Here is a 27,433-nt window from a genome sequence, read left to right on the forward strand (position 1 = left end):
GAGGCGAGAAGGCGGAGCCTGATATTGTCACGTGACTGCCCCATGGGGTGAGCGAGCCGCACTACTTCCTCGGTTGGCGTCGGCGGAGGAACACAAACTAACTGAGCTCACCGGAAGTGCAGTTCTTTTGCCCCCGGGAGACGGGCCAGAGCTGTTGGATGATCTGGCCTGTCGAGCCCCGCTCCCTGAGAACACTTTCGCGGGATCTTGCCCGCGGGGAAGGGTTTCTTAGAGCCCGCAAACTGCTGCCTAGTCGCGTGCTGCGAAAGGAAGTGTTCCTGTAATGACCAATCAGCGGCGAGGAGCCGTTTTAACGTCCCTCCCTTCTTCACCCCTCCTTCCCCGCAATGTGGTCCGTTCCCCCTTCTGTTCGCTCCCGGTCTGCGCAGTGTGGCCCTAACGGGACGCCGTCACCGGCGAGCCCGCCTTGGAGTCCGGCGGCGACCCGTCTCCGCGACATGTCTAGCTCAGAAGCTGGTGAGTCTGGATCCCTGGTGTGTGGACTTCAGCTGTCCAACTTTCTGGCGGTTCAATACTGGGTCTGGGCTGCCCCTGAAGCTCGTGACCGTATGGCATATGGTCGCAGTCGCGGGTTCTCTGGATAAGGGTCTCAGCCTTACTACTTCTGTGCTTCAAGGCAGTCGGACAGCGACGTGGGCTGTGAAAGAGGGGTCTTGTGGTGAGGCTGGTAGGACATCCGCATCCTGGCTGCTATACAGCAGTCAGAAAGATCTTCTCGGACTTGTATTTCTCTGGAATGTCCAGCCACTGTCAGTGTGTTCTCAGCTCTTGCATTGTGGGCGCTGAGGCCGAACCTACATTTATATTGGTCTTGAAAGACGTGATATTTTTTAAGATATGTCGATGCCTTTGCCATAGCAAAATAGCGGGATTTTGTGTTGTTGTTTTGGTGTCCTCTGGAGTTAAGGGTTTGTCTGGCATCGCTTTTGAAAAGCGAATTGATTTGGTTGTCTAGGACGCTTCGTCCTTTTCTCCAGTACAAAACGGTTGTCATGGTTTGGTCAGCTGTGAGAAATGGGCATGAGGAGGGAAATTGGTGTGTGGAAGATACACAGACTTATTTACTTCCAAAACGTGAGTCCATTACTTACCGGAGATGCATCTAATGCTAAAGTACTTTCCCTTTAATCACCAATAATTTCAGTGAACAAATGTTTCAAGCTTTCTACATTATCTTTAGTCGAGAAATCTTTAATCTTGATAATCCTAACACTGGGGGAGGGCCGGATGTGGTATAGCCCACAAAGAACTTCAACAGTATTTTTAAGATGCTAGTTCTGAATTTAGGGATTTTTTAAATGTATTTCATGTATTTTCTTTAATGTATAAAAAATGTAATAAAACCTAACAGATGCATTAGTGTTATCATTATTTCAGTTCTTAACAGCCTAAATTAATCACCACCCTTTTGGATACCAGAGAGACCTTGACTTGCACAAGATAATTGGGTAAAAACATAACTAATACTATTGGGAATTTTAAACATCCTCCATCAATTAGTTTCTAGTAACTTGAGATTGTCATTTGCAAACTTTTTAAAATAACATGATAGTCCGTTTACTTATACCTTTTAAGTAAAAACACCTATTTAAGGCTTTTATAAAATAAAAACTAATAGTAAATAAGTAAAGATTTTGGGTTGCAACAATAAAAAATTGAAATTATAAACTCTGGAAATCATCCCAATACATCTTTTCAAAAATATTAACTAGGAGGGTCTTTGAAATTTTTTTAACAAATTTCTTATTTTGTAGAGTTCAATATCTGTTTTGTGGAGGTTGTTGATATTTTGTGCTTGACTTTTCCTAGTGCTAGTAAAGACTTATTTTCTCCTTTTTCCCCAACAGAGTGGGTAACCATTGCCAATAACCTTCTTTTTAAATGTCACATACATCTGAGGATACACACACTTGAAGATTGTGATTCTAATGTTTTTATTGCTCTTTATCAATCCATTTTGGGAGAAAAAGTACCAGGTAAGTTCACTGAAAAAATGGTACTAATTGTGTCTGTATTTTGGGCCAGAAGTTTCTAGTTCTTTTAGTTAAATCCCTTGATATTTATAAAATTTTATTTTCTCTGTCTGCATCTTATTTCTATCCAAATGTAGTATTTTTATGCTAATGAATATTTTAGGGGACCCTCTCATAATAATAGCCTTGATCAAATCAGTTTGAAGGCCAGCCCCATTTAATCTAATCATATTAATGCCTTGTAAAAGTCACACCATTTCTGTAAATAAATCTTCAAAGTTTTAAAAATTGAGAACTTGGAAATTTGTTGGATTCTGCTACTTAACCAGTATTACAAATAAGAATTGATGTTTATTTTGACCCTAATTCACCAAGAAGATAGTAAATTTATATTTTAAGTTGTGATTTGCACATTTTGCTGTGACCTTGGTTAAATAGCTCAGAATTCTTTATTTTATTTTATTTTTTTTTATTGGTTGTTCAAAACATTACAAAGCTCATGACATATCATCTTTCATACATTTGATTCAAGTGAGTTATGAACTCCCATTTTTACCCCAAATACAAATTGCAGAATCACATCGGTTACACATTCACATTTTTACATAATGCCATTTTAGTGACTGTTGTATTCTGCTGCCTTTCCTATCCCCTACTATCCCCCCTCCCCTCCCATCTTCCCTCTCTACCTAATCTGTTGTTGTTCAGTTCTCTCCCAACATTGGGGGTTTCCTTTCGTTTCCATGCAATTTCCCTTCTCTCTTCCTTTCCCTCCCACCACTCGCCTCTCAGAATTCTTATCCATAGATTCCTTTACTGCTTTCATTTCTTTGTCAAGTCTCTGCTTATGTTTGCCTTCCTTATCAACTATTCACATCCCCTTGAATTTGGAGATACCTCATTTTAAGAAATGATCCCAGAGTTTCCCTGTTCATCTGCATATTCTTTTACATGGTACTTATGTAGAACATGTTTATATGTTGGGTACAGTATCAAACAATTAAATAATATTGAAAAATAAATATTCAACTAAAAAGATACTACTTTGTAGAATTCGGGCTTTATCATTTTATCTGTACTACCATCTGTCCAGCTAATACACAGCTTACTTTTGTTGCATTTGGGTTTACTCAAAAGCCTAGTCAAAGACAAATAGATAAAAACTTGGATCCTCATAGATGCAAAATAATGTGACTTTTGCTCCACAGACCTCATAGCTATTCCCAAGAGTCAAGAGGATGATGCCCACAATGTACAAGCAGTGATTGATTCATTGGCCTTGGATTATCTGCAGGTTAGCTTGTCTCACATAACAGGTTAGTATATTAGATAATTATGCATCTTAGTAAAATAACATTAGGTATTGTTTAATTAACCAAATGAGGGATCTTATAGAACCGACAAACTAAGACTGAACCAAGACAACTGATATACTTAGGGCAATCATACATTAAATCTTTTCAGGAGAATTGAACACTTGAGTTTGTGATGAATCTGGATTTGAAATGTATTTCATGTATATTTTTGTTTTGTTATATTAAAGCATACCCATGCTGCATGTTTTTAGTAGCTAAAAGTTAGAAACACTTAAATGCCAATTAATAGGGACTGTTTAGATAAATAATAATAGCTCTGGAGAGTGAACTGCGCAATAGGTTTAAAAGATGATTGATAATGCTCTTTGTGCACAAAGTGTTCCATTTTAGAGAAGCAATCTCCAGTGTATATTGTGAGAAAAACACAGTGTAGTTATATTGTATAGAGTATGCTACAGTTTGTTAAAACGAGTAGGGAAAATATATATGCAGATATATCCTGTTGATTGCAGTCAGAAAGACTCTTGAAAAATAGATTTTAAAAAACTTTAATAATGATTGCTTCCAACAAGGGGAACTTCAGGGTTACAAGAAAGGGAACCCAGATTTTCACAATATATCTCATATTTTTTTGAATTTTGAACCATATTATATATTCAAAAGCTTTTTAAAAAAAATAAGCTGCTTTTTAAAGACTTTTCCTAAAATAAAATGAAGGATACTTTGCTGTGTTCCAAAAACAAGCATACCAAATATATTTACAAGTCCTTATGTTCGTCAAAAGTAGTGAATAAGAATTATTCCAGTAAATTATTTCAAGCTAAGGAACAGAGAGAATCTTAGGGACTTGAAGCTATATTTCAGTCCAAAAAGAAGGCGTATACTATTGATGTATTTTTCAACATTGGTTAAAGAAGATAAATGGTAATAAGGGTAGGAAATTGACATTTCTTAACTTAATATTGACAAGAACAAATTTTTGCAGAGATACAGTCATTAGTATTTAAGTTCAGTTCTAGGGGAGTAAATGGGATAAATCAATTTGGAGATAAATTATTTTAAGAAATGATCCCAGAATTTCCCTGTTCCTTTGCAGTTTGAAATTGCTAAATCACCTGAGTATGTTGGATATTTTCTGATATTTGTACTTTTGAAACATACTATAGCAAGATTGTAAACATACATATGTTTACAGAACTTTTTATTGTGAAGTTGCCTCTCACAAACTGCACTCACCCATGAGTTATTGCAAACTGCTTACCTCCTCCAGTAGATTGCAGAGCAGCTTTTGAATCCTTGTGTTGTGTGCAAAGTAGTTTCTCTTCCACCACAAAGCAATGCATTCTGGCCAACAGTCTTAATTGCTGGGTTGGCAGAGTATGCTCCCCATCCTGGAAACTGAGAAGTCTTGAGTATGCCCATGGGTATGCATATGTATTTTAAGCCAGAAAAACACAGGGCTTAAAAACAGGATTTCACACTCATTATTTCAAACAGAATAAAGTATTCCAACTCTGGTATAGTTTTGTTTTGTATCATAAGTTAAGAGTGGCCAGCTTTACTCAGATGTCAAACTTCTACTCTGCTTCTCCTATTCTGGTTTGAATTCTTGAGAATGCTAGGCATGATATCCCAAAGGGATCACCAGAGCATCACAACGGCCAAGTTCCATCCATACCTGATGTTGACTGGAGTCTATTTTAAGTGACATTAAACATGTCAAGTATCCACGCTTTTGCCAATCCATTTTTATTCAATATTTCAACTTAGCATTTGTTAATAATCTATTAGGGGCCAAGTACTGTGCTAGGAATTGTTTCAAGATTAACTTCTGGATATTATGTGAATGTGGTAGGAGATGAGACTAGAGAGTTGAGGATGAGGCGAGATTAAAAAGGGATTTAGCCAAGCATGGTGGTTGTAACTTAGGAGTCTGAGTCAAGAGGAAGGGGGAATCTAAAGTTTGAGGCCAGCTTCAGCAAATTAGCAAGACCCTGTTTCAAAAATTAAAAAAAAAAAAAAGTACTAGGGGCTGGGGATATAACTCAGTAGATAGAGTGCCTGCCTTTCAAACACAATGCACTGGGTTCAATCCCCAGCACCACAAAAATAAATAAATAAAAAATAAAAGTACTGGGAATGTAGCACAGTGGTAAAGCACTCCCGGTTTAAAGCCTCAGTACCCCAAAAAAGGGGAGAGGATTTTTAGATTTAGATTTAGAAAGGGAGCCTGGATGAGATTTTGGGTGTTTTTTTTTTTTTTTTTTTTTCATTTTTTGCAGTGCTGGGGATCAAACCTCATGGATGCAGTTTTAATCAGAAATATGGTTTGATCTATACAATATGAATAGAAGTAAACAGGGGAAAAGAACCATGAATTCCTAATGAAAAAGTATTGATTTTTTTGTTTGTTTGTTTTGGTATTATTCTACTGCAATTACCTTTAGAAGAAACCAACCCAAAGAAATAGGATCCCACAATCTGAAAGTATTTTATTCTGTCGTTTTTTTCCCACCAGCCTAATAAAGTTCTGCTTTGCTGTTTTATGTTATGGTATGACTCTTATTAGAAGTTTGGTTTTGTTTTGCGGGGGGGTACCAGGGATTGAACCCAGGGGCAATTAACCACTGAGCCACATCCCCAACCCCTTTATATATATTTTATTTAGAGACAGGATCTTGTTGAGTTGCTTAGGACCTTGCTAAGTTGCTGAGGATGGCTTTGGACTTGTGATCCTCCTGCCTCAGCCTCTTGGATGGCTGGGATTACAAGCAGGCATCACTGTACCTGGCAGAAAATGTTTTCTTAAATCCAGTTATTTTGCTTCTTGAAAAAAAAAGAAGAAATATGCCATTGAATTATTAAACATTATATCCAAGCCTATTGTTTTTATTTTTTATTTTTTTGGATATAATTAAATAGTACAAAAATCGATGTTTTTTAATATTTATGATTTTATTTCTTCTGAGTTTATAATCCATATATTCTTTCACAATGTTATATCCATTTCAAGATTATGAGACTTTCAGGGCAGGTATGGTTCTCCATCCCAGTGCTGGGAGGCTGAGGCAGAAGGATAGCAAGATTGAGGACAGCCTGGATAATTTAGCAAGAACCTAAAAAAATCAGAAGGGAGAGGCTGGGATTGTAGCTTAATGGTATAGCGCTTGCCTTGCATGTGTGAAGCACTGGGTTTGATCCTCAGCACCAAATAAAAATAAATAAAGATATCATGTCCATCTACAACTAAAAAAAAAAATTTTTTTTAAACATTTTAAGGGCTGGGGATGTAGCTCAGTGGTAAAGTGTCCTTGGGCTCAAATCCTAGTACCAAAATAAAAACCTAAAACCAATTATGAGGCTCTCAATTGTTTTTATTAAAATTTTTAATAGCTTTATGTTCTGTGTTCAGGAGAAAATATTGTGAAAGGAGACAAAGAATCTATCAGGAATCTCCTAGAAATATTTGATGGATTGCTGGAGTATCTTACAGAACACATCAGTGAAACATCTCATGAGAAAAGTAAGTTTAAGAATAGAGGGGCTGGGCTGAGGCTATAGCTCAGTGGTAGAGTGCTTTCCTTGAATGTGTAGGGCACTGGATTCATCCTCAGCACCACATAAAAATAAATAAATAAAAATATTGTATCTATGTAAACTAAAAAAAATATTTAAAAAAAAAAAAGAATGAAGAGGCTGGGGTCAGAGCTCGGTGGTAGAGTGCATACTTAGTGTGGATGAGGCCTTGGGTTTGAACCCCAGCAAAAGAAATCCCAAGAAGGATTACATACCCTTTTGCCTTTTATCTCTTTGGTTATTTTTCTTAGGAAGCAGAATCACCAATACAATATGCTTGATACATTTAATTGTATATTTCTAATTGTTTCTGTTTCAGGTGATTGGAAACTGTATCATCAAATCCTTTGTTAATTTGGATTGTTACTTATAAATAACTTTAAAGCTAATCTAAAATGGGAACCTAAATTTCTGCCTGAATTATTTATTGTTCTATTATTGCATAAAATTTCTTATTCCAAAATTTCCTACGTTAGAATCACCATTTTATATTACAAATTTGGATATTACTAAGGTATTAGCAGGAAGAACTGGGGCATATCTACCAACACTGTTATTTCATGATGGCCAGCTTTTTTTTCTTCTTCCTTTTTTCTTTGCTTTTTTTGAGATAGATTCTTGCTAAGTTGCCAGGCTGGCTTCTAATTTGTGATCCTCCTGCCTCAGCCTCCTGAGTATCTGGGATTACAGTCATGCATCACTGCACCTGACTACCAGCCTGAATATACTTTTTTTTTTTCTTTTTGGTACCAAGGATAGAACCCAGGAGCACTAGGTCACATCCTCAGCTCTTTTTTTTTTCCCCCTCCGAGTCTGGCTTTGAGCATGTGACCCTCCTTCCTCAACCTCCTGAGCTGCTGGGATTATAGGCATGCACCACCATACCCGGCTGAATATTTTTTATTTTACTCTTTAACCCAGTTCCCCAAATTATAAAAATTTATTGTGTGATGTTTTTGTTTTATGAATATCAATATTGCCTTATTTTTATCTAAAAGTATTATGGTTATTTAAACTTAATCAGTAGTACTTAAGGACTGTATCATCTTTAACACATAATACTGTTGATCATGAATGGAATAATATATTATCCGTTCTTATATTACAAATTTATCCAAAAAATTATCAGCACAGTAATTAACAAATTCTAATATAAGTTACAATAAAAAATTTGGGTTGCCTCACCTTTTCTAATTTCTGCCATCATGGATAGACCTGTGCTGTGATTCTAATACTTTAAATTAATCTTAAAGTTTTTAGTTAGAGATACTTCCCTATCTTTAATCAATTTCTGCTAAAATGATTTAAAAGCCAGAAGGGAAGATTGAAAGGTATACATTGGAAATTTCTTTTTCTTAAAATTCTATACTTTTGGGTGTAGTTATGTGTTAAATGCTAATCTGGGTACTTTGGAAGGATTCAAAGCTGCATGTCATTGATTTTTCTCAAAACAAAAACAAAGACTTAAACCAAAAACTTGTACTTAAGTCAGGGAGACAGCCTTAAATACATACAATAGACACGAAAGAAGGAAGTTGGGGGCGAAAACTATCTGTAAGTAAATAAGATTAATTTGAACTGTTATAAAGTCAGCAACAGTTTTTACAATTCAGTGCTTGATTGTGGGGAGGAGTGGGAAGATGTGCCTCATTGATGATAGAGCAGTGGGGATGGAGGGATGAAGACTGCTCTCATGTGAGCCTAGTGGTAGTGAAAGGCTGAAGGATACTACCTCCCAGAAAGGTTGGTAGTATGTGGTGAGCTGAGCTGTGATAGGTGGGAGTTGCTGAGTTGGGCCTACCTGGATGACAGTTGAACAGTGTTATCTAAGGTTTGAGTCTCACTTATGCAGGTCCAAAATGTACTTAATTGGCATTATTATCTGGAGCTGATCAGATTCTTCAAAATGACAATTGACAGGGCTGGGGTTGTCTCAGTGGTAGAGCACTTTCCTTGCAAGCGTGAGGCTCTGGGTTTGATCCTCAGCACCATATAAATAAATAAATAAATAGGCTATTATGTCCATCTACAACTAAAAAAAAAAATTTTTTTTTTAATGCCAATTGACAAAATGGAAAGGAAGTCTTTGCTAGCATTAGTCGTGCCAGCAGTGCAGGGCAGCTTCTCTCTGAAACCTGAGCTAGCATTATCATTTACCATTGAAGAATGAGGGATTTGAAGGCAAACCCTCACCGTCTGAGAAACTCTCTAGACTTGTTTTTTCATACGAAGCTTGTTGTGAAGATTAAGTAAGGAGATACGTTTAGCACAGAGCCTAGCTCAGACTATTTGCACCATCAGTGTTGACAAATGATATTAAGATGTTGCTTGGTGAATACAGAAATAGAAAATAATGAGGTGGATGTTTGAACAGGAAATGTCTAGAATTACGCATTGGAATATCCAGAGAGGTAAATCTGAATCAGATTTTATCCTCATAACGCCTAAAATCATAGCCCTAGTGAATTAATGCTACTGGTAAAAGCGTGTATTCCTTGGGTATTTTAGGTTGGAGAAAAAGGTCAGTGGTCTTAAGAAAAATTTCATCTAAACCATGATATGTTCTGACTCTCGCATGAGGCATGGTTGTCTTGGAACTTGAAGTAGGTTAATAGAATCATATTATTTCTGCCATCTTAATTGATTACCTCAGACATCCCTTATAGATAGAGAAGTATAAAGAATGATAAGTGAACCTATCACATTGCTTAAAAAAGAAAATATCATAATATACACGGTAGGCCTTGATTTGAAAGCAACGAGCTTCTTGTTTCTTTGTTACTTGAGTAACTCATTGCAGGTAATGATTTGATTCTTTCTAATTTCACTGTCATGGGAGCCTAGATTACCATTATAGGTTGGGGGTTGTCTCACTTTACTTACCTCTTCTGGCCTCTTTTATAGAAAAAAAAATGGTATTAACTTGGGTTCTTTTGGTATTGTTGTTTTTAATCTGTTTTAAACAGGTGAAACTGAACAGTATTTTAAAGAATCCCATGAAGGAGAACCTTTGGAAGAGCTAGAAAGCACTAAGGAGTCCAAATCATCATGGAAAAGAGTTTCTTTTGGGAGGTAGCCCACAATGTCTGTGAATTTTATCAAAACAAATTGTGCTTTCTCATCTACTAAGAATTTAAAATTGCACGTAGTATACCAGAATGGTACCCAAAAAAGCTAATGTGAACATTTTTACTAACTTCTTCTATTTTATACCTTTTTGAGGGAGTTTTATGAACATGAGCTACATGTAATACTAATTCTCCATCTTAATTACCTACTCATTTTTCATTTGTCCCTTGATCATGAAAGGATCATCATTTTTTCCTTGTTCATCCTCCTTTGAGTAAACTTGCAAAGTACAGAGAAATTCTTTTATGTGTGTGTGTGTGTGTATGTATGTATATATATGTGTGTGTATTTTTTTTTTTTTTTTAGTTGTAGCTGAACACAATATCTTTATTTATTTTTACGTGGTGCTGAGGATCAAACCCAGGGCCTTGCACGTGATAGGCAAGTGCTCCACCACTGAGCCACAACCCCAGCCCCAGAGAAATTCTTTAACAGCAAGAAAAAAGATGAAATTTGTCATGTAAAACTAAATATTGCTGTTAACATTTTGTTATATTTTAGTCCTTTATACTTTTTTTTTTTTTTGGATGAAGTCATACTGTCTGCAGGCATTATCTTTATTTAACACATCCAATCTTTTCCCAGGTTGTCAAACTATCTATAATTTTTTTTTCTAGTTTTTAGTATTGAACCCAGGACAATAGTGCATGCTAGACCAGCATACCACTAATAAGCTACATACACCCTCTGCCCTGCAGTAAGTTTTAATTTTATTTTACTTTATTTATTTAGCATGAGCCCTTGAGCCCAGGGCTTCATGCATGCTGAGCAAGTGTTTTACCACTGAGCTACATCACTAGCTTTTTCTTTTTCTTTTTCTTGTTTTGGGATAGGTTCTTGCTAAGTTGCCTAGGATAGCCCTGAACTTGTTATCTTCCTGCTTCAGGCTCTTGAATACCTGGGATTATAATGACTATGTATCATCATTCATGTAGTTATAACATAATTTACTACCCCAGTCTTATAATGTGGAGGTTTGTGATGGTGATGATGATGATGATGATGATGACGACGACGACGACGGTGACGACAAAATTCTTAAAAAGCAAGCCAGGCAAGAAGATTGTAAATTTGAGGCCAGCCTGGGCAACTTTGCAAGACCCTATCTCAAAATAAAAAGGGCTGGTGACATAGTTTAGGGGTAGAGTGACCCTGGGAGGGGAGCCTTCTTTTATTCTTCCTTTCTCTCGTGTCTTTAGGCTAAATTCAGGGTAAAAGAGTATGACTGTTTTAAGGCTATTAATAAAAGTTGCCAAGTTTTTCAAGGAGGCCATGACTAATTTACATCCACCAGCAGCATGAAAGAGCAGGTACTTCATGAGCCATTTTCATTGACCAATATCAGTTTTAAAATTTATGCTACTTTCATAGACAAAATATATTGTTGTTACAGATTTGATTGTACTCCTTGCTAACTAAAACTTGAACATAATATTGTGATTTTCTTTTAAATATCTAAATTTTGTTTTTTTTATGGAGTATGTCATGGTTTGAAAAACACAGGCAATACCTTTTTTTGGAGGGGAGGGTTACCATGGATTGAACTTAGGGGCACTGAACCACTGAGCCACATTCCCAGCCCTATTTTGTATTTTATTTAGAGACAGGATCTCACTGAGCTGCTTAGTACCTTGCTTTTGCTGAGGTTGGTTTTGAACTCACGATTCTCCTGCCTCAGCCTCCCCAGACACTGGGATCTTAGGCATGTACCACCACACCTGGCTGGCAAATACCTTTTTTTTAGGTAAAGTACATTGTGAAAAATGTCTCAAAGGAGACCCATCATAAGGTGAAATTCTTGACTTTATTTATCATTATATTTTAAAAAGTAAAACAATTGCAAAAGTGAGACAATTCAAAGATATTTAGTGCAAAATTAATGCCCTACCAGACTTCCCTCCACTCTTGCACTTTTAGATTCACCCGTGTTAGCTGTTCTCTGTATGTATTCTGTCCATTTCATCCTTGACACTTTATACACAGTTTTTTTCATTATATATCTATCAACACAAAACAAGCAGCAAGGATTGATAAGCATTAAGAGGAAGATCATGCACTATCATTTGTTTTGTACATCTCAGGCTGCAGGCATGCTAGGCAAGTGCCTTACTGCTGAGTTACTTCCCCGGCTCTGTTTTTTTTTTTTTTTCAATTTTTTTGCACCTAGCAAATGAGCAGTCTGAATACCTGCAGGCTGGATGTTGGAAGCAGGAAGGGTCCTCTATGGTCAGGCTGGGCCCTGAGTGAGTGAGAATTTCTTTCTAGGAGCTCCTCCTCACCTGAGGCTTTGGGACCCTCTTGGGATGAAGATGAAGCAGAATCCACTGGTGAAATAATTAGACTCGGAGACACAGCACACACCTTTTCTCTAAGAAGTAATGGTGAGTAGTTAATATCAGTTATTATTCAGTATGTTGTTATAACAATACGAAGATTATGTTCTTTAATATTAGAAGAATGGAGTCCTAATTGAACCTCAGCATTGAAATTCCAGAATAGCACCATTATGCACTAAATATGAATAGTAGTCTGAAATCATAGGCAAGTAGGAGTCACAAGCACAGAGGCACATAAGATCAAGGCAAATCTATGGGTGCAAGGTTGTCATGTACTTTGTGGGACCTGATATCCCGAGAAGAGAATTGTGGATGTATCTTTACAATTTAGTCAAAATTCTGGAGTACCTCTTAATTATAGTTTCCCAAATTGGACATTTTTCATCATTTCAACTAATAAGTTCATACTCCCAATAGCAAATTTCCTCCCAGGCTTTAGGCCATATTTCCAGTAATCTGCTTACACACAGTTTAGAACTGTGTGTAATATCTCTCATTCCCAGTTTCAGGCCCTGTGACCATCCTACCCACCTTGCATACCATGTTCTTCTTTGACATATATTGTTCATCCACTGGGGTGCTCTTTCTTCCTATTCCTGACAAACTCACTCTCCATAGCCCAGCCTCCCCTACCTGCCTCAGGCTGTCAACTCTGCATTCTCTCTTCCTTTCTATAACACCATTCCCACATTGCTTGGTAACTTATAGCTTGTTGTGTAAACTGTGAATTCCTGGGAAAGTGGCCACATCATAGTCATTTGGCAACTACTTATTTGGTGCTTTTCCTATACCACGCAGTGGTGAGAGAGTTGGGAACAAAACAGGCACAAATCCCTGCCTTCATGGAACTTACATTCTACCTGTGAAAACTGCTGATAAATAAAAATATACAGTAAGATTATTCTTGTTCATCATAATTTTTCAAAACTTAGGAAAACGCTCATCCCAAATAAGTATTTTTTGAATAGAAAGACAAAAATGCTACCCCATAATTAGTACTTTGAATTGGGAATCAGGTGGTCTGCTTTCTCATCCAGACTCTGCTACTGGCTGTGTGACTTTGGACAAGGTTCTTATCTTTTCTGAGCCCCATTTCTTCAAATTTGAAATAAGAGAATTGGACTAAACCAACATTAAAGTCCCTGTAAGCACTAATACTCTAATTCCAAGGAATGGATGCTGCACTCCTAAGAAATTATGTTCAAAAATCCAAGTCTGAACATCACAGTAGACCAAAGACATGAGTTTGTTATTGAGAGAGGCAAAGTAAAGGACATTTAGCACCATTATGCACTAAATATGAATAGTTGTCTGAAATCACAGGCAAAGTGTAAAGTATAGTTATTTCAAGAACGTTACTTGAAGGAAGTCAGATAGATTCACAGTGGAGGGGATGGTGATTTTAGAAATGGGTCCTCTGATATTAAGTGCCATGTAAACTAAGTACAACAGTAAAAGATGATTTACTATTCAAGCATCTCTAATCCAGAACTCTGAAGGACTGCAAAATCTTAAACTCTGTGAGCCACTGACATCATATCACCAGTGGAAAATTCTACACATGACCTCATATAACAGATCATAGTCAAAATTCAGGAAACACTAGAAATAGTGTATAAAATTACCTTGGGCTGTGTATATGAAACATAAATGAGTTGGGGCCCATCCCTAAGATCTTATTCTGTATGTGCAAATATTCCAAAATCCAAAACACTTCTGATCCCAAGCATTTTGGATAAAGGATACTCAATCTATACTTGTTTTCAAATCGTAGAGAGTGGAATTTGATTTAACATTTTTAAGGCAAAGGAGAAAAGGTCAAGAAGGAAGCTAGCAAAGGTATTTGGGATTGATTTGATGAAAGGGCTTATGGCAGCTTCCTTTTATCATTAGATTAAGATGTCAGACAACTGTCACATTCACAGGTATCTAATTTAGATTTTAATTTCTTAACTCTTTGATTATGGTACTAGCCACAAACCCTAATTCATTTAACATCTTTATACCTAGAAATGCCCATATAACAATCCGCATTTCTACAACTCTAGCACCTATTTTTCTGAAGCAGAGTAATGAAACATTGAGTAAAACCTTGTTTTCAAGTCGTAAAAGTGATTCTGGACTATAGAACTGCCTTTTAATATGTTAGTTATTAAAAATAATTGGTATCTTTCAACATTCCTCTTGGCATTTAGTATAATATTTAGCAAACATTTTGATAGATAAAAATTTACCTTTATTTTCTTTCCTAGGTGCTCAAAGTCCTGTCCACAAGCAGTCTAAAAAAATGTCACCCTCACCAATTGCAAAACTACATGAAGATATGTTAAACCCTCCCTCATCTAGTTTTCTGTTCAAGGATAGGACATCCTTTGTTGAAGATAGTGAGTCGTAATGTGTTGTTCGTTCTTTAGTCTATTCCTGGGTTGACACAGTCATTGCCCAGGACATTTGCTAATGGTCTTTTTACTTAGTTGCACTATATAAGAATCTTTTTGGGGGGCTGGGGATGTGGCTCAAGCGGTAGCGCGCTCGCCTGGCATGCCTGCGGCTCGGGTTCAATCCTCAGCACCACATACAAACAAAGATGTTGTGTCTGCCAAAAAACTAAAAAATAAATATATAAAAAAAAGATGCTTCTTTAAAAAAAAAAAAAGAATATTTTTGGTTTTACGTGATCTTATTTGTAATTGTTTTTTCTTAATTCTGAGCTCTAATTTCTGCTTAATATGGTCTTTGGCCACACATTTTTTCCTTTTTTCTTTTTTTTTAAGGCAAAGGTGCTTTTTTATTTTTAGTATCTTTATTTTTATTTATTTCTTTAATGTGGTGCTGAAGATCGAACCCAGGGCCTCATGTGAGGCAAGCGCACTCTACCTCTGAGCTACAACCCCAGCCCCACCACATATTTTTTCTTCCCCTGTTTTATTATCTAAGTCATCTTCTCTCAAAATATTTGGGTTTTTTTGTTTTTCTTTTAAGGATAATACAGTCTGATACATTTGTATATGTATATATACATACAGTTGATGGTCTTCAACTTATAACTGAATAACAAAATATAGTACTTGAAAAGTATTCCTATTTATTACAGAATTTTTATATGGTAGTATTACATAAAATTATTGTTAATGGCCAGCTGGTTTTCTAACATGTGAATGAACCATAAGTTTACACAGCCATTCTTTAAACATTGGTTGCTTCCAGTTTTCATTATTTTTATTTCTTTGGGGATTGAACCCAGGAGCACTTTACCACTGAGCTATATCCCCACCCTTTATTTTTTGAGACAGGATCTCACTAAGTTGCTGAGGCTGGCCTCAAACTTGTGAACCTCTTGCCTCAACCTCCCAAGTCACTGGAATTACATGTGTGTATCACTTTGCCCAGCTCATTATTTTTAAATAACTTTCAGGGTCCATTTTTATACTATATAATATTAAGGTTACATTCATTCTGTTTTAATTAGATTTCTTCTTGTTGGCTAAGGATGTATCACTGCTTTAATTATGTTTTGTGTTTTTTATTTTTAATCAAGTTAAAAAGATTAGTGTGTGTGAATGTATTTATATAGGTGTAGGTGTATGTAAAATGATTTATGTCTTAGAGTTTCATCGTAGATCCACTTTAATTTGTCCTACTAGTGGAAACCCCTTCTGTGAGTATGGTTCCAAGCGCTAGAAAGCTAGGGGAGCCCATCCGAGCAGCTATTCCTTTACATCCACCCTACCACCCTTCAGAACCTCGAGCACCCTGCCCTATAGGAAAAGAATACCTGCATGCAAGTCACTTCTCCCCTGCTGGGAATTCATCTGGAGAGCACACAGCATTTTCTGTAAGTGGAAAAATTTGCTTGCATTTGGTTAGAAAGCCCATATTTTTAAAAATTCATTTACTTATTGTACTGGGTGTCAAACCAAGGGCCTTTCTTTTGCTAGGCAAGTGCTCTTCTACCACTGAGCTACATCTCCAACACCAGAAGCCTATCTATTTAGAGGTCTCTTGTTAGAATAAGTCAAGTATATTGTATTGACCAAAGCATTGTACTTCTTAAAATTTACTTCTACATACCCCTGCATGTTCTTGTTATATGAAGGTTGGGATAAAATAAGTGTATTTTATCCTAGGCACAGTTTTGGGTACTTTACAGGTGTTGGATAATTTATTCTTCCAAACAGTTCTGGAGAAATCACTATATTTTCTATGGAAACTGATGTAGAGAGGTCCATATCTTGTCTGAGTTTACACAACAATTATTAGAGGCAGGATTTAAACTCAAGCATTCTGACTTCAGAACACTGTTGTATATCCCCAATTAAATACTTAAAAATGTTTGAAATATTGGAAAATGTGAAAAAGCAAATTGCCACTGGGCACAGTGGTGCATGCCTATAACCCCAGCTCTTCAGGAAGCTGAGCTTGGCAAGTTTGAAGCCAGCCTATGTGATTTAGTGAGACTCTATCTCAAAATAAAAAGGCCTGAAATGTTCTCAATGGTAGAGCAACCCTAGGTTCAATCCCAACTACTGCTTTAAAGCCAGGGGTGGCGGGGAATCTATTCATCCATATTTCCATTGTCAGCATGAACCCCTGTTATTATCTTGGCCTGTTGGCTTTTATTTTTCTCTTATGGAAGGGATGGAGAAACCCGGTCCCTTTAAAAAAAAAAAAAAATATTCTGCCCATACCTTCCTAGAAAGAACAGGCAAATATGTGCCAGGGTAAATTTATAAACAATGATACATTCAATTTTCATTATTAAAAAGTTCAAACAGTGCAGAAAAGGTACAAAGATGAAATAAACATCATTAGCATTAGGTAACCATCATTTTAAACATTCTCTGTGTCTGTTCAGATAGGAGGGTGGATACATTAGAGAGAGAAAGAAAGGGGTCATAAGATAATGGCTACCTTTGGGGAAGTCTTGCTGAGATGTTATAATGCCGTTATTGGTAATTCTGTTTCTTCACTAGGGTGGCAGTGAATGGGAGAATTCATTTTGAAATAATTCACTAAGCTGGACATTTAAATTTCATTTTAAAAGTTTTTAAAATTTGATTAATTATTGCTATTTACTAAACTGTACTAAATTTAATAGAAGAAAAGGATTCTGAAGTGAAATTGAGGATATCGTTAAATACTAAATAATGTTTATCACAAGAAATTTTCTAAGATTCCCTCTAGGAGATGGGTGTGTGGTTCAGTGGTAGAGTATGTATGCTTAATGTGCTCAAGGGCCCTGGGTTCAATCTGTAGCACCAAACATACAAGCAAAAAAGATTCTCTCTAAAGTTAAGAAAATATTATTGAAAGTGTTGGGTCTATATTTATGTTTTGGGAAGTTTCAGGTTTGTTTAAAAGTGTTTCAATTTTAGACAGTTCTAGTTGATTGATTCTTCAACATAAGAGATAAAAATTTGTGATTTGATCATTTGTAATTGTCTAGTTGTAGGCATTATCCCTGAAATTTCATGTTTGAAAACGCCTCACCTGGCTTTATATTAGAATGGCATTCTAAGCCACACTTTTTCTCTGAGTAGAAATGATAGACATGCTCCAGTCCTTTAACATTGAGTATCAATATGGTATTTTGACAAATGCATTTAAAAATAAAGGAAATAGAAGAATCTAGCACAGGTTTATTGCATCCCACCATCAAAAGGATTTTGCCTGTCGTCTTTGTAGCTTTTTCAAATTAACTTTGTTTTGTGTTAATAGGAACCAGATGATAGAGTTACCTTAACTTCCAAGTTGCCTGACAGTAGTGAACAGGAAGCCTACCCAACTCGGGTCCCCAGCCCCAGAACAAGGAAGATTCCCAACGGAAAAAGGTAACACTACTCCAGGCTTACACGTTGATAGTCTGTTTGCAAATGGATTTGAAAAGTGAAGGGTACACTCTACAAATTTAGCTGTGGAAACCAGTATGAAATATATATTAAAGTATATATTACATGGTTATTTTGAACTAAATTAAGTATACGTGGCTACTTAAATGTCACATGGTCACTTTCGTTACAGAAGTGAAAACAGAGCTGCAGTCTCATCATGGGATTCACCTTCCCCGCAGAGGTCAAGAAAGAGGCTAACAGAACAAGAACTACATGCAGTGTCAGAGAAACTCTCTCAACGGCTCTGTGAGCTAGATTGGGCAAGTTTTGTTTTTTAATGTATAATTACTATGGTTAATGAGCATCTCAGTGTCTCCCAGTTGAAGTTGAAAGCTAAGCTTAGGTATTGGAAAATCAGTTGAGTCTTAGTTATTGTGAAAATGTTCTAGAAGTCAAACAGGTAAGACATGAATAATGATCTCTTAACCTTTCTTGATATAACCAAGTATGACACAGATTTGTCCAAATTATATTGACTTCTGATGAAAACTAAATCATTTAATATACAAGTTAATGTTAAACCATTTATCTTTAGTTTCCCTTTGTTATTAAAGATGGATCTGATATAAAGTTGGATGGATCACTGATTGCCACAAAATGCAGTGAGACAACATTGAATTAATTAAATCCCTACTTACTGTTAAGCTTACTGAAACTGAGTTGCTGGTAGCATCAATATCCAGCCTTTAAAAGCTAAAGATGCATAAGCATCTGAAAGCTTATTATTAGTAACTATCAGAGGAAACTTTAAAAGTCTGCTGTCTACTTCTACTAATTTACATTCTGTTGAAATCAATGAAAGATGTTGAAAAGAATTTTCTCAATAGATGTTAAAAAGTGCTCTGGGTGATCGAATTAAAGAAAAGACTGTCTATGAAGAAGATATTATAAACAAAGAGATGGCGAATGGAAATGAGGAGACACTTTCTCAACATAGTGACAGCATCATGGAATATGAGCCAAAGAAGCTAAGGCCAGGTACAAACCCAGAGGGACCTAGAATGGTGGTGTCCATGTGAACTACTTAGGTCGTTCTGTGTGTTTTTAATGACTTTCTCATTTGAAAAATTTCAGAAATATGCAAAAGGATAAAAAAAATAATAGCACTTTTTTTTTTTTTTTTGGTACTAGGGATTGAACCCAGGGACACTGTATCATTGAGCTACATGCCAAACCTTCTTTTTTATTTTGAGACATGGTCTCACTAAGTTGCCAAGGCTGGCCTTGAACTTGCATTCCTCCTGCCTTAGCTTGGGGATTGCAGGGGTGTGCCACTAGGCTGGGTTTATGACTATTTTCATACTTTGACTGTTTATATAAACATACTATTGTTTTATGTTCTTTTAAAATTTTACATAGGGCTGGAAATACAGCTCAGTGTAGAGTTCTTGCCTAGCATGCCTGAGGCCCTGGGTTTGATCTTCATCACTCCCCCAAAAAAACAAAAATTAAAAAAATTTACATAGATACTATATATATCATTCTTCAGTCTGCTTTTTTTTTGTGTGTGTTCACATTGTTTTGGAAATCTATTTTGATACTTAAAGGTCCAGCTAATTCATTTTAGCTGCAGTATGACCAAATTCGCAGATGTATCCCATTGGTATGAGCATATATGTCACTATTTATTCATTAGGGAAGAATCTGGACTGCTTAGACAGTACTTAACCATATTAACTTTTGTTTATAAATATTCTACTTTGTAAGTATTTATAAGCTATGTGTATATATTTTCATCTCCTCCTTAGGATCTAGAATGCAGACACATGGCCCAGATAATTTATCTTTTCTCCATCTAGATTCTCCCCCCATTGCCAGCCAGGGAACTTTATGCATATAAATTCATATTGAATCTAATATTGAATTCAATCCAAAATTGAATATATAACTAAATGCTTGAGACGGTTCACATTTGTATTCATTTGTCTGTTTACTTGGTATGACTAAGTATACAAATATGAATTAGTTATAATACATTTAGCACACTTACTTCTCCTTCTCTTTGGATTTGGTGAGAACCAACTAATTGGTTTCCAGCTTAACATTCTGCCTGTCAGGAACTAATGGTAAATGGCCTTTCTGTGTTGCAGGATTTCCCAAGCACAAAAAGCCACCTTACAGATCCCATTCGCTTTCTCCATCCCCAGTTAACAAACACAAACAGTTCCAGATAGAGAGAAGGCGGCAGCGTAAGCCAAAAGAAACAGATATCCGCCATTTCCAAGCAAAGGTACTTCTCCATTCCTTGACTGTTGTTGGATAGGAGACAATGCCATTTACCCTTGCTATCATGGATTAAATTAGCATGCTATTGATTAAAGGTTTAAAATGCACTTAATATGTTTTGAGTTGAGTGGATGATAGAGAATTATGTGATATGGTCTATGTCCCTCTTAAGGAGAATAAGTCATGAAATTCTCAAGAATGTTAGCTCATTGTTCCAGTGGATTAAGGAAGAGATCGGTATGAGTTGGTATTTTCAGAGAGAACTTAAGATATAAGGGGAATTTGAGGTGGATTACACATGATAGATCATTTGAATTACATGATGGGCCATTGAGTATCCATTGGAGGAGATGGTTGGTCTCCAACAAGGAGACTGGTATGATGATGATGATTGCTGAGGACGACTTTCTGCTGTGGTAAAGGGATTTTGAAATGTTGCATAAATGTAGGACACTTAGTTGTTTGCTTTAGTAGGTTTCATAATCTCCCCACCTCCTTTTCTTTTTTTGGCAGTACTAGTGATTAAACCCAGGACCTCACATAAATGAGGCAAATGCTGTACTGCTGAGCCCTTTTTAATTTTATTTTGAGACAGGGTCACACTAAGTTGCCCAGTCCTCCTGGTCTCAACCTCCTGAGTAGCTGGAATTATAGGCATATACCACAACAACCAGCTTAAATAACTTTTCTTTTTGTGGTACTGGGGACTGAACCCAGTGGCCCTCTACCCCTGAACCACATTCCCAGCCCTTTTTATTTTTTGTTTTGAGAGAGGGGCTCAATAAGTTGCCTAGACTGGTCTTGAACTTGGGTTCCTTCTACCTCAGCCTCCTGAGTAGCTGGGTATACAGGCATTTGCCTCAGGGCCCAGCTATAGTATTTATAATAGTGAAAACTAAAATTAATTCAAATGTCTTACACTAGTTATAATCAGTATGTAATTCATCATGTAACTTCCATTTAGGGGAGTATCAAAATAATTATAAAACCTGTGAGAAAAAAAAATGCATTATGTAAAATTTCATTTTATGTCCCAATTACATATCTTTTAAAGCAACGTGTGTAGAACCTGAAAGGAACTGTTTATAAAAAGGTGGGAGAGAATGAGCTTGATATTTTTGGCTTGAAAGGTTCCTAGATGAATTTTCCCCCTACATATATATGTGGGTTTTTTTGTTTTGTTTGTTTTTGTGGTGCTGGGGATTGAACTCAGGGCTTTGTGCATGCGAGGCAAGCACTCTACCAACTGAGCTACAGCCCCAGCACTCACATGTATGTTTTTTAACAACTATAATATTATATAACCTTTCCCCATTTAGGCATTAACTGAAGCATTTGAAAGGGAACTAAGAAGAAATAAAATTCAAGACAATATTGGATCTCAAAGGATAAATGAGGAGGAGGAGGAGGAAACAGTGGGTAAAAGTCTCCACTATAATAAATGCATTTGGTCAGATCAGTGGGAAGTACAGAGTTTTTTTTTTTTTTTTTTTTAAGGAAAAAAAAAAAGACCCAACAGGGCCTTAATCAATAGCTATTTAGGAAAAGACAGGATTTCATTTCATAATTTCATAATGTAGGATTTTTTTCCTTACTCATAGTCAGGTTGCTAAGATACAGCAAGACATGATACCAGAGAAAGCTAGTGTTTTCCCTTCTGCCTAAAACTTGTATCAATTTTTACGAGTTTCTACTTTCCAGTTCACCAGTGGGTTAAAAAATTGCATAAGCTGACTAAGTTAATGGGGAATAAGAGAAGACAGAAGCCAAGTTGCTTTATTGAGTATGAGAAACCCAAAGCATGTTTAATGCTTTTCAAAAGGTTGACTACAGAAACTAAATAAAAGCATGGGGAAATGCTTTTATTAAATGTTACTGAACAAAATGGGTTATGAAGTACAATGTGGTCACAACTAAACTTAATGCATAGTTGCTTGGGAATTTTTTTAATCTATGTGGGAAAAGTTCTGAAAGAAACAAGCATATCACAGCATTAATACTAGGTGTATTTAGCGTGTGGGACAAGGTGACTGAAAACTTGAAAAATTCCAAGGGACACCAATGGCCAAAAGATGTCTTTACCTTAGAATAAATGAACATTAGCTAGATTTTTAGAAATTTAGAAGAAAGGTGATTTGTCGAGGGATTGGTTAGCTATTTTGTCAGTATAAAATGTTTAAGATGATGTATGAAAGAGTTTTACTTCCATTCTGTTCCATATCTGCTTTGAAGGGGAAAATATACAGAGAAGTCATTCATACAAGAACTCCCAAACATAGTCAGCCCTGGAAGATTTACTCCAGAAAATCCACAACTCAGAGTTCAAGAGGTGGCTTCCAAAGGCCAAATAAAGCAGCTCCAAGTAAGAACCACAGAATTGTACTTTATGAAAAAGTGGCCAACTTTGAAAGTATGCACTGCATTCCAAGGATAGCTTTACAAACTAACATCCACCAGTTAGCAGCAGAAAGTGACTCTTTATCACTGCCATATGGCTGGTTTTCTGTAAAGAGAGCTAAAAACTCCGAAGAATTGCCTTAGGGAAGCCTATATATTTGCACCAAGAGAAAGCTGGGGCTACCACTCACAGCTCCAGCTTGAGCCTCACTCTGGTTGCCTTTTTTTGTTTTTGTTTCTGGGAAGTTGGTAGAATGCAAGGGATGCTCGAAGGCAAACAGATAGGCCTGTCCAGCCTCTGTATACTGATAGTTGGGTCATGTAAAATGCCAGATTTTCAACTATTCCCCAAAGATGGCTGGCCTTCCAGCTACATGCCATTAAACAGAGCTTTTTTTCTAAGCACATGCCTACCAGGAGGGCTGACGAATCTTTTAACACATAGGAAGCATCCACCTACAGGTGCTGAGGCAGCCGAGCAGTTAGTATGCACTTTCAGGCCTAGCATATCATCAGTAAGAATGTTGAGCTTATCTTCATCCCTAACAGGTAGCTGGCTTACTCTGATGAAAGAAGGAATGCAAAAGTGATGAGTACATTTAGAATGGCTTTTTTCAGGATCATCACCACATCAATTAGATAAGATTTGGCATACCAGGAAGATGGGGTAAGAGTTCTTATTGGCAAGTTTCCCAAATTAAGAGCATCTTATTTGTCCTTACAGTGAAAGTAAATGAACACAGTCTCTTGCCCCTTATGCTGGAGCAGTTTCCATTTCTCTATGTTTCTGGCCCAACACTAAGCAAAATGTGGAAACAACAAATTGCACATGTTGAACAGCTCAATAAAGAGGCACACAGGGACAATCGATCAAAGAAGAAACTCCAGGATGAAGTAAGTTACCAACAGTTTGAAGTGTAGGAATATAAACCAGAAAGGGGAAGATCTTGTACTTGAACATCATTGTTAACTTGCCTTGTTATTTCCCTTAAAGATAGAAGAAGCCCTGAGAAGGCATGAAATCCTCACTTCCCTTGTCAAGAAAGAATATGAACATAACAAGAGACTGGTATGTCAAGAACAAGTTGGGCATTCTAATTTTGAACTTAAAAGGAAATAAGTATAACTTAGTTTCTATCTATATAGCTGAGCAGTACAGATTCTTCTAACACTTGCCTGCAGAAGCAGCGAGGGCTTTATCCAAAATTGATTAGGGGGAAATGCTACAGAAATGCTAAATACAATTTTCCACCCAGTGCTGGGAATTGAACCCAGGGGCACTCTACCACTGAATGGGTGAAAACAATATCTGAATATTTGAGTTGGAGGCTTTGGATATAGGACCTCATTTCATCCTCATTGCTTACAACTCAAGCTTAAAAGTCCAGAGCGCCATTTTCTTGTTCTTGTTAAGTAGGCATTGGCTGTGACTTAGTGATCTCTGATAGAATGGGGAGACGAGACCCTCAAATTTGGGAGGTGCTCAGGTCCTGGCTGCTCTCTGCACTGTCGGGGCTTGCCAGTGCTGCTCTTCAGATCAAGGTGATGAAGCTGCAAAGGATGAGGGTTTCTGGGAACTGATGGTCTTTCACACTCTGTGCAGGATGCAGGGCCACTGTCCCTGCATGGCTGCCTTTCTGCTCAAAGACATCTTAAGGGACTGTGGGGGAGATGTGATGCTTGTATATGCCTTCCTCTTATCCTTACATCCTCTTCTCCTTTCCTAGCAAGACTTCAAGGACTGCATTTATAGACAGAGGTTGACCCAATCAAAAATAAAAGAAAATCGTCAGCAAATTATTCGTGCCCGAAAATATTACGATGATTATAGAGTTCAGTTGCGTGCAAAAATGATGAGAATGAGAACCCGGGAAGAAATGGTAAGTGTGTTCTTTCTGCCCAGCCCTGTTAAGAAGGTAAATTGTGTCTTACATTTTAGGACTACTTTCTTTGTCATAAGTCTTGCCTCAGTTTAAATCTGAAATCCAAGCCAAGTGGCACACGCCTATAATTCCAGTGACTCAGGAGGCAGAGGCAGGAAGATCACAAGTTCAAAGCCATCTTCAGCAACTTTAGCAAGACTCTGTCTCAAAATGAAAAATAAAAAGGGCTGGGGATATAGCTTAGTGGTGAAATGTCCCTGGTTCAATCCTAGTACCAAAAGAAAAAAAAAAAAGAATAAGTAGCGTATCAAACCTGCTGAACAGATTTCTGTTCCATGGCTCCCCAAATGCCAACCACCTCATGTAAGTGTTGCACAGAAGTGCAGCATGTTTTGCTCTGGAGTTCCTGCCTTATACACATGACTGCCTGAGAATTCGTTTCTGGAAGCGAGCAGTAAAGGATCTCTGTGATAAGTAAGAAAATGCTGAACATTATTAATCAAATACACATCAAAACTACAATATATCACTGACATGCACAAGAATGGGAATACAAAAGATAAAAGTCAGTTAAGGATGAGAAGCTGGAACTCCCATGCAGGGATAATGAGCTTGTAAAGTGGTGTGACTGCTTGGGAAAACAACTTAGCAGTTCCTCCAGAGGACCATAAAGAGTTAATGTTACCCAGTAATTTTATCCTTAGGTATGGATGTACACACATATTCATAGCAGCATTATTTCTAATGTCAAAAGGGGGAAACAACTAGTATGGATGAACAAAATAATAATTAAATGTAAATATAATTAAAATATAAACTCATGTAGAATATTTAACAATAAAAAGGAATGAAGTACTGATATATACTGTAATGTAGATAAAACCTGAAAACATTATGCTAAATTATGCTAAGAGAAAGAAGTGTCCAGAACAGGCAAATCCATATATAGAAAGTAGATTAATGGTGCTAGCTAAAAGGAGGGGTATATAGGGAGTGACTGCCAACAGACATGGGGTTTCTTTTTGGAGCAAAAATGTTCTGAAACTAGTGGTAATGATGGCACAATTCTGAATTATTCAAAGCTATCAAAGTATACATTTTTAAGAAGGTTAGTTTATGATATGTGAATAATAGTAATAAAGCCTCCCGTTTTTAAAAATCTGTAAAAAAAATACTATTGGTATTTACCTGTAGTTGAGCAAAACGATCATGAAGTTCAGCTTAAATTTATCTTTGTCATTAAATGACAGATATTTAAGAAGCTGTTTGAGGAAGGTTTACAAATTCAGAAACAAAGATTACAAGACCTGAGAAACTATGCCAAAGAAAAAAGAGACGAAGAAAAGAGACAGCATCAGAATGAACTGGACTCAATGGAGAACTACTATAAGGACCAGGTGGGCTCATTAGAATGTGTTGGATCTTGACCACCTGTGTCAAAAGTTGACTTAGTATACAGACAATAAACCTCTGTTTGTTAACTCAGAACTTTGCAGACTGTATAAATTACAATGACTCTATTTCCAAGACAAATCTAAGATAAAATAAGCTAGTGCTTGGCTATAGTATATTGTATTGCTTTTTTCATTTCTAAGAAAAGATTTTAAGCCTGTGAACATTAGTGTAAGAATTTTTATATTTGGACTGAAAACATTAAATAAGATTTCTTTTTCTTCCCTATAAACAGTTTTCATTGCTGGCAGAAGCCATATCACAGGAACGTCAGGAACTCAAAGCCCGAGAGAAATTCCAGGCTCAGGTAATAATTAACAGGATAGAAATTTTCTAGAAAATAGAAAACGGTATTGTACCTTTTAGGGAATGGAGAGAATACTAATAAGATAATCCATTTACCATCCAAGATATTTGTCCTGTGAGTTTAACTTCACTCATTCAGGTCTCTATAAGAGCTGTTGCTAAATTATAAATTTATTGGAGGAGCTTGATGAGCTGGAAGGTAGAGCAAAGACTAAAAATAGACAAGGGCTGGATAAATGTTTGGAGTAAAAGAATGACATGAATCCTCTTTTAGACATTACATAAGGTGAAGAGGGAGCTGAGATCCAAGATGGAGAAGGAAATTCAGCAACTACAGAACATGATAACGCAGAACGACGATGACGCTTTCTTCCGGGAACTGGAAGCTGAGCGCTTCAGAGCTCGGCTGCAGCTGGCTTCTCTTCAGTATGGTCGGAATCCCTTCTCATGAGGCCAGATTTCATAGGTGAGGTTTCTGGAGGCCTTTACCAGGACAGAGCTAGAACTGAGCCAGTAAACAGTCTAAAACAGAAGAATTTTTTTAAATGCCTTATCTGTGTATTCATTCCAATACTCATAATATTTTAAATAAAAATGTTTTCTTATAAGAAAAGCTTACTGCTTTTTCTTTCTTTCTTTCTTTCTTTTTTTAATTCTTTTTGGATATTGGGGATTGAACCTAGAGGCACTTTACCACTGAGGAGCATCCCCAGCCCTTTTTACTTTATTTGAAGACAGGGTCTCAAATAAGTCACTAAGTTGCTTAGAGCTGGCTTCAAATCTGGCATCCTCCTGCCTCAGCCTCCAGAGTCTCTGGGATTACAAGCATGTACTACCACACCCAGCTTGCTTTTGAATTTGACTTCAACCTGGAAAAGGGAAGTGAAGGTACGTATTCTTCATTAGTCAGATTTATGCTAAACTTAG

At 36.8% G+C, this 27,433-nt stretch overlaps 2 protein-coding genes across 3 annotated transcripts in view; both read left to right on the top strand.

The window, feature by feature from the left end:
- MILR1 (mast cell immunoglobulin like receptor 1) overlaps window positions 1-27,433 on the top strand; it is a 234,616-nt gene that overhangs the window by 57,595 nt on the left and 149,588 nt on the right. The gene's annotated exons all lie outside the window — the stretch shown is intronic.
- Window positions 48-27,105, top strand: CEP95 (centrosomal protein 95). The gene is made up of 20 exons (XM_081273017.1): window positions 48-477; window positions 1,869-1,997; window positions 3,203-3,310; window positions 6,723-6,833; window positions 9,853-9,958; window positions 12,281-12,396; window positions 14,604-14,735; window positions 15,996-16,186; window positions 18,070-18,182; window positions 18,373-18,502; window positions 19,070-19,220; window positions 20,333-20,472; window positions 21,788-21,883; window positions 22,701-22,830; window positions 23,590-23,759; window positions 23,860-23,934; window positions 24,593-24,745; window positions 25,999-26,145; window positions 26,436-26,507; window positions 26,781-27,105. The coding sequence occupies exons 1-20, from the start codon at window positions 348-350 to the stop codon at window positions 26,955-26,957; spliced, it is 2,577 nt and encodes an 858-aa protein (XP_081129143.1). The 5' UTR covers window positions 48-347; the 3' UTR covers window positions 26,958-27,105.

This window comes from Spermophilus citellus (genome assembly GCF_964194105.1).
Source record: "Spermophilus citellus genome assembly, chromosome: 17".
Lineage (NCBI taxonomy): Eukaryota > Metazoa > Chordata > Mammalia > Rodentia > Sciuridae > Spermophilus > Spermophilus citellus.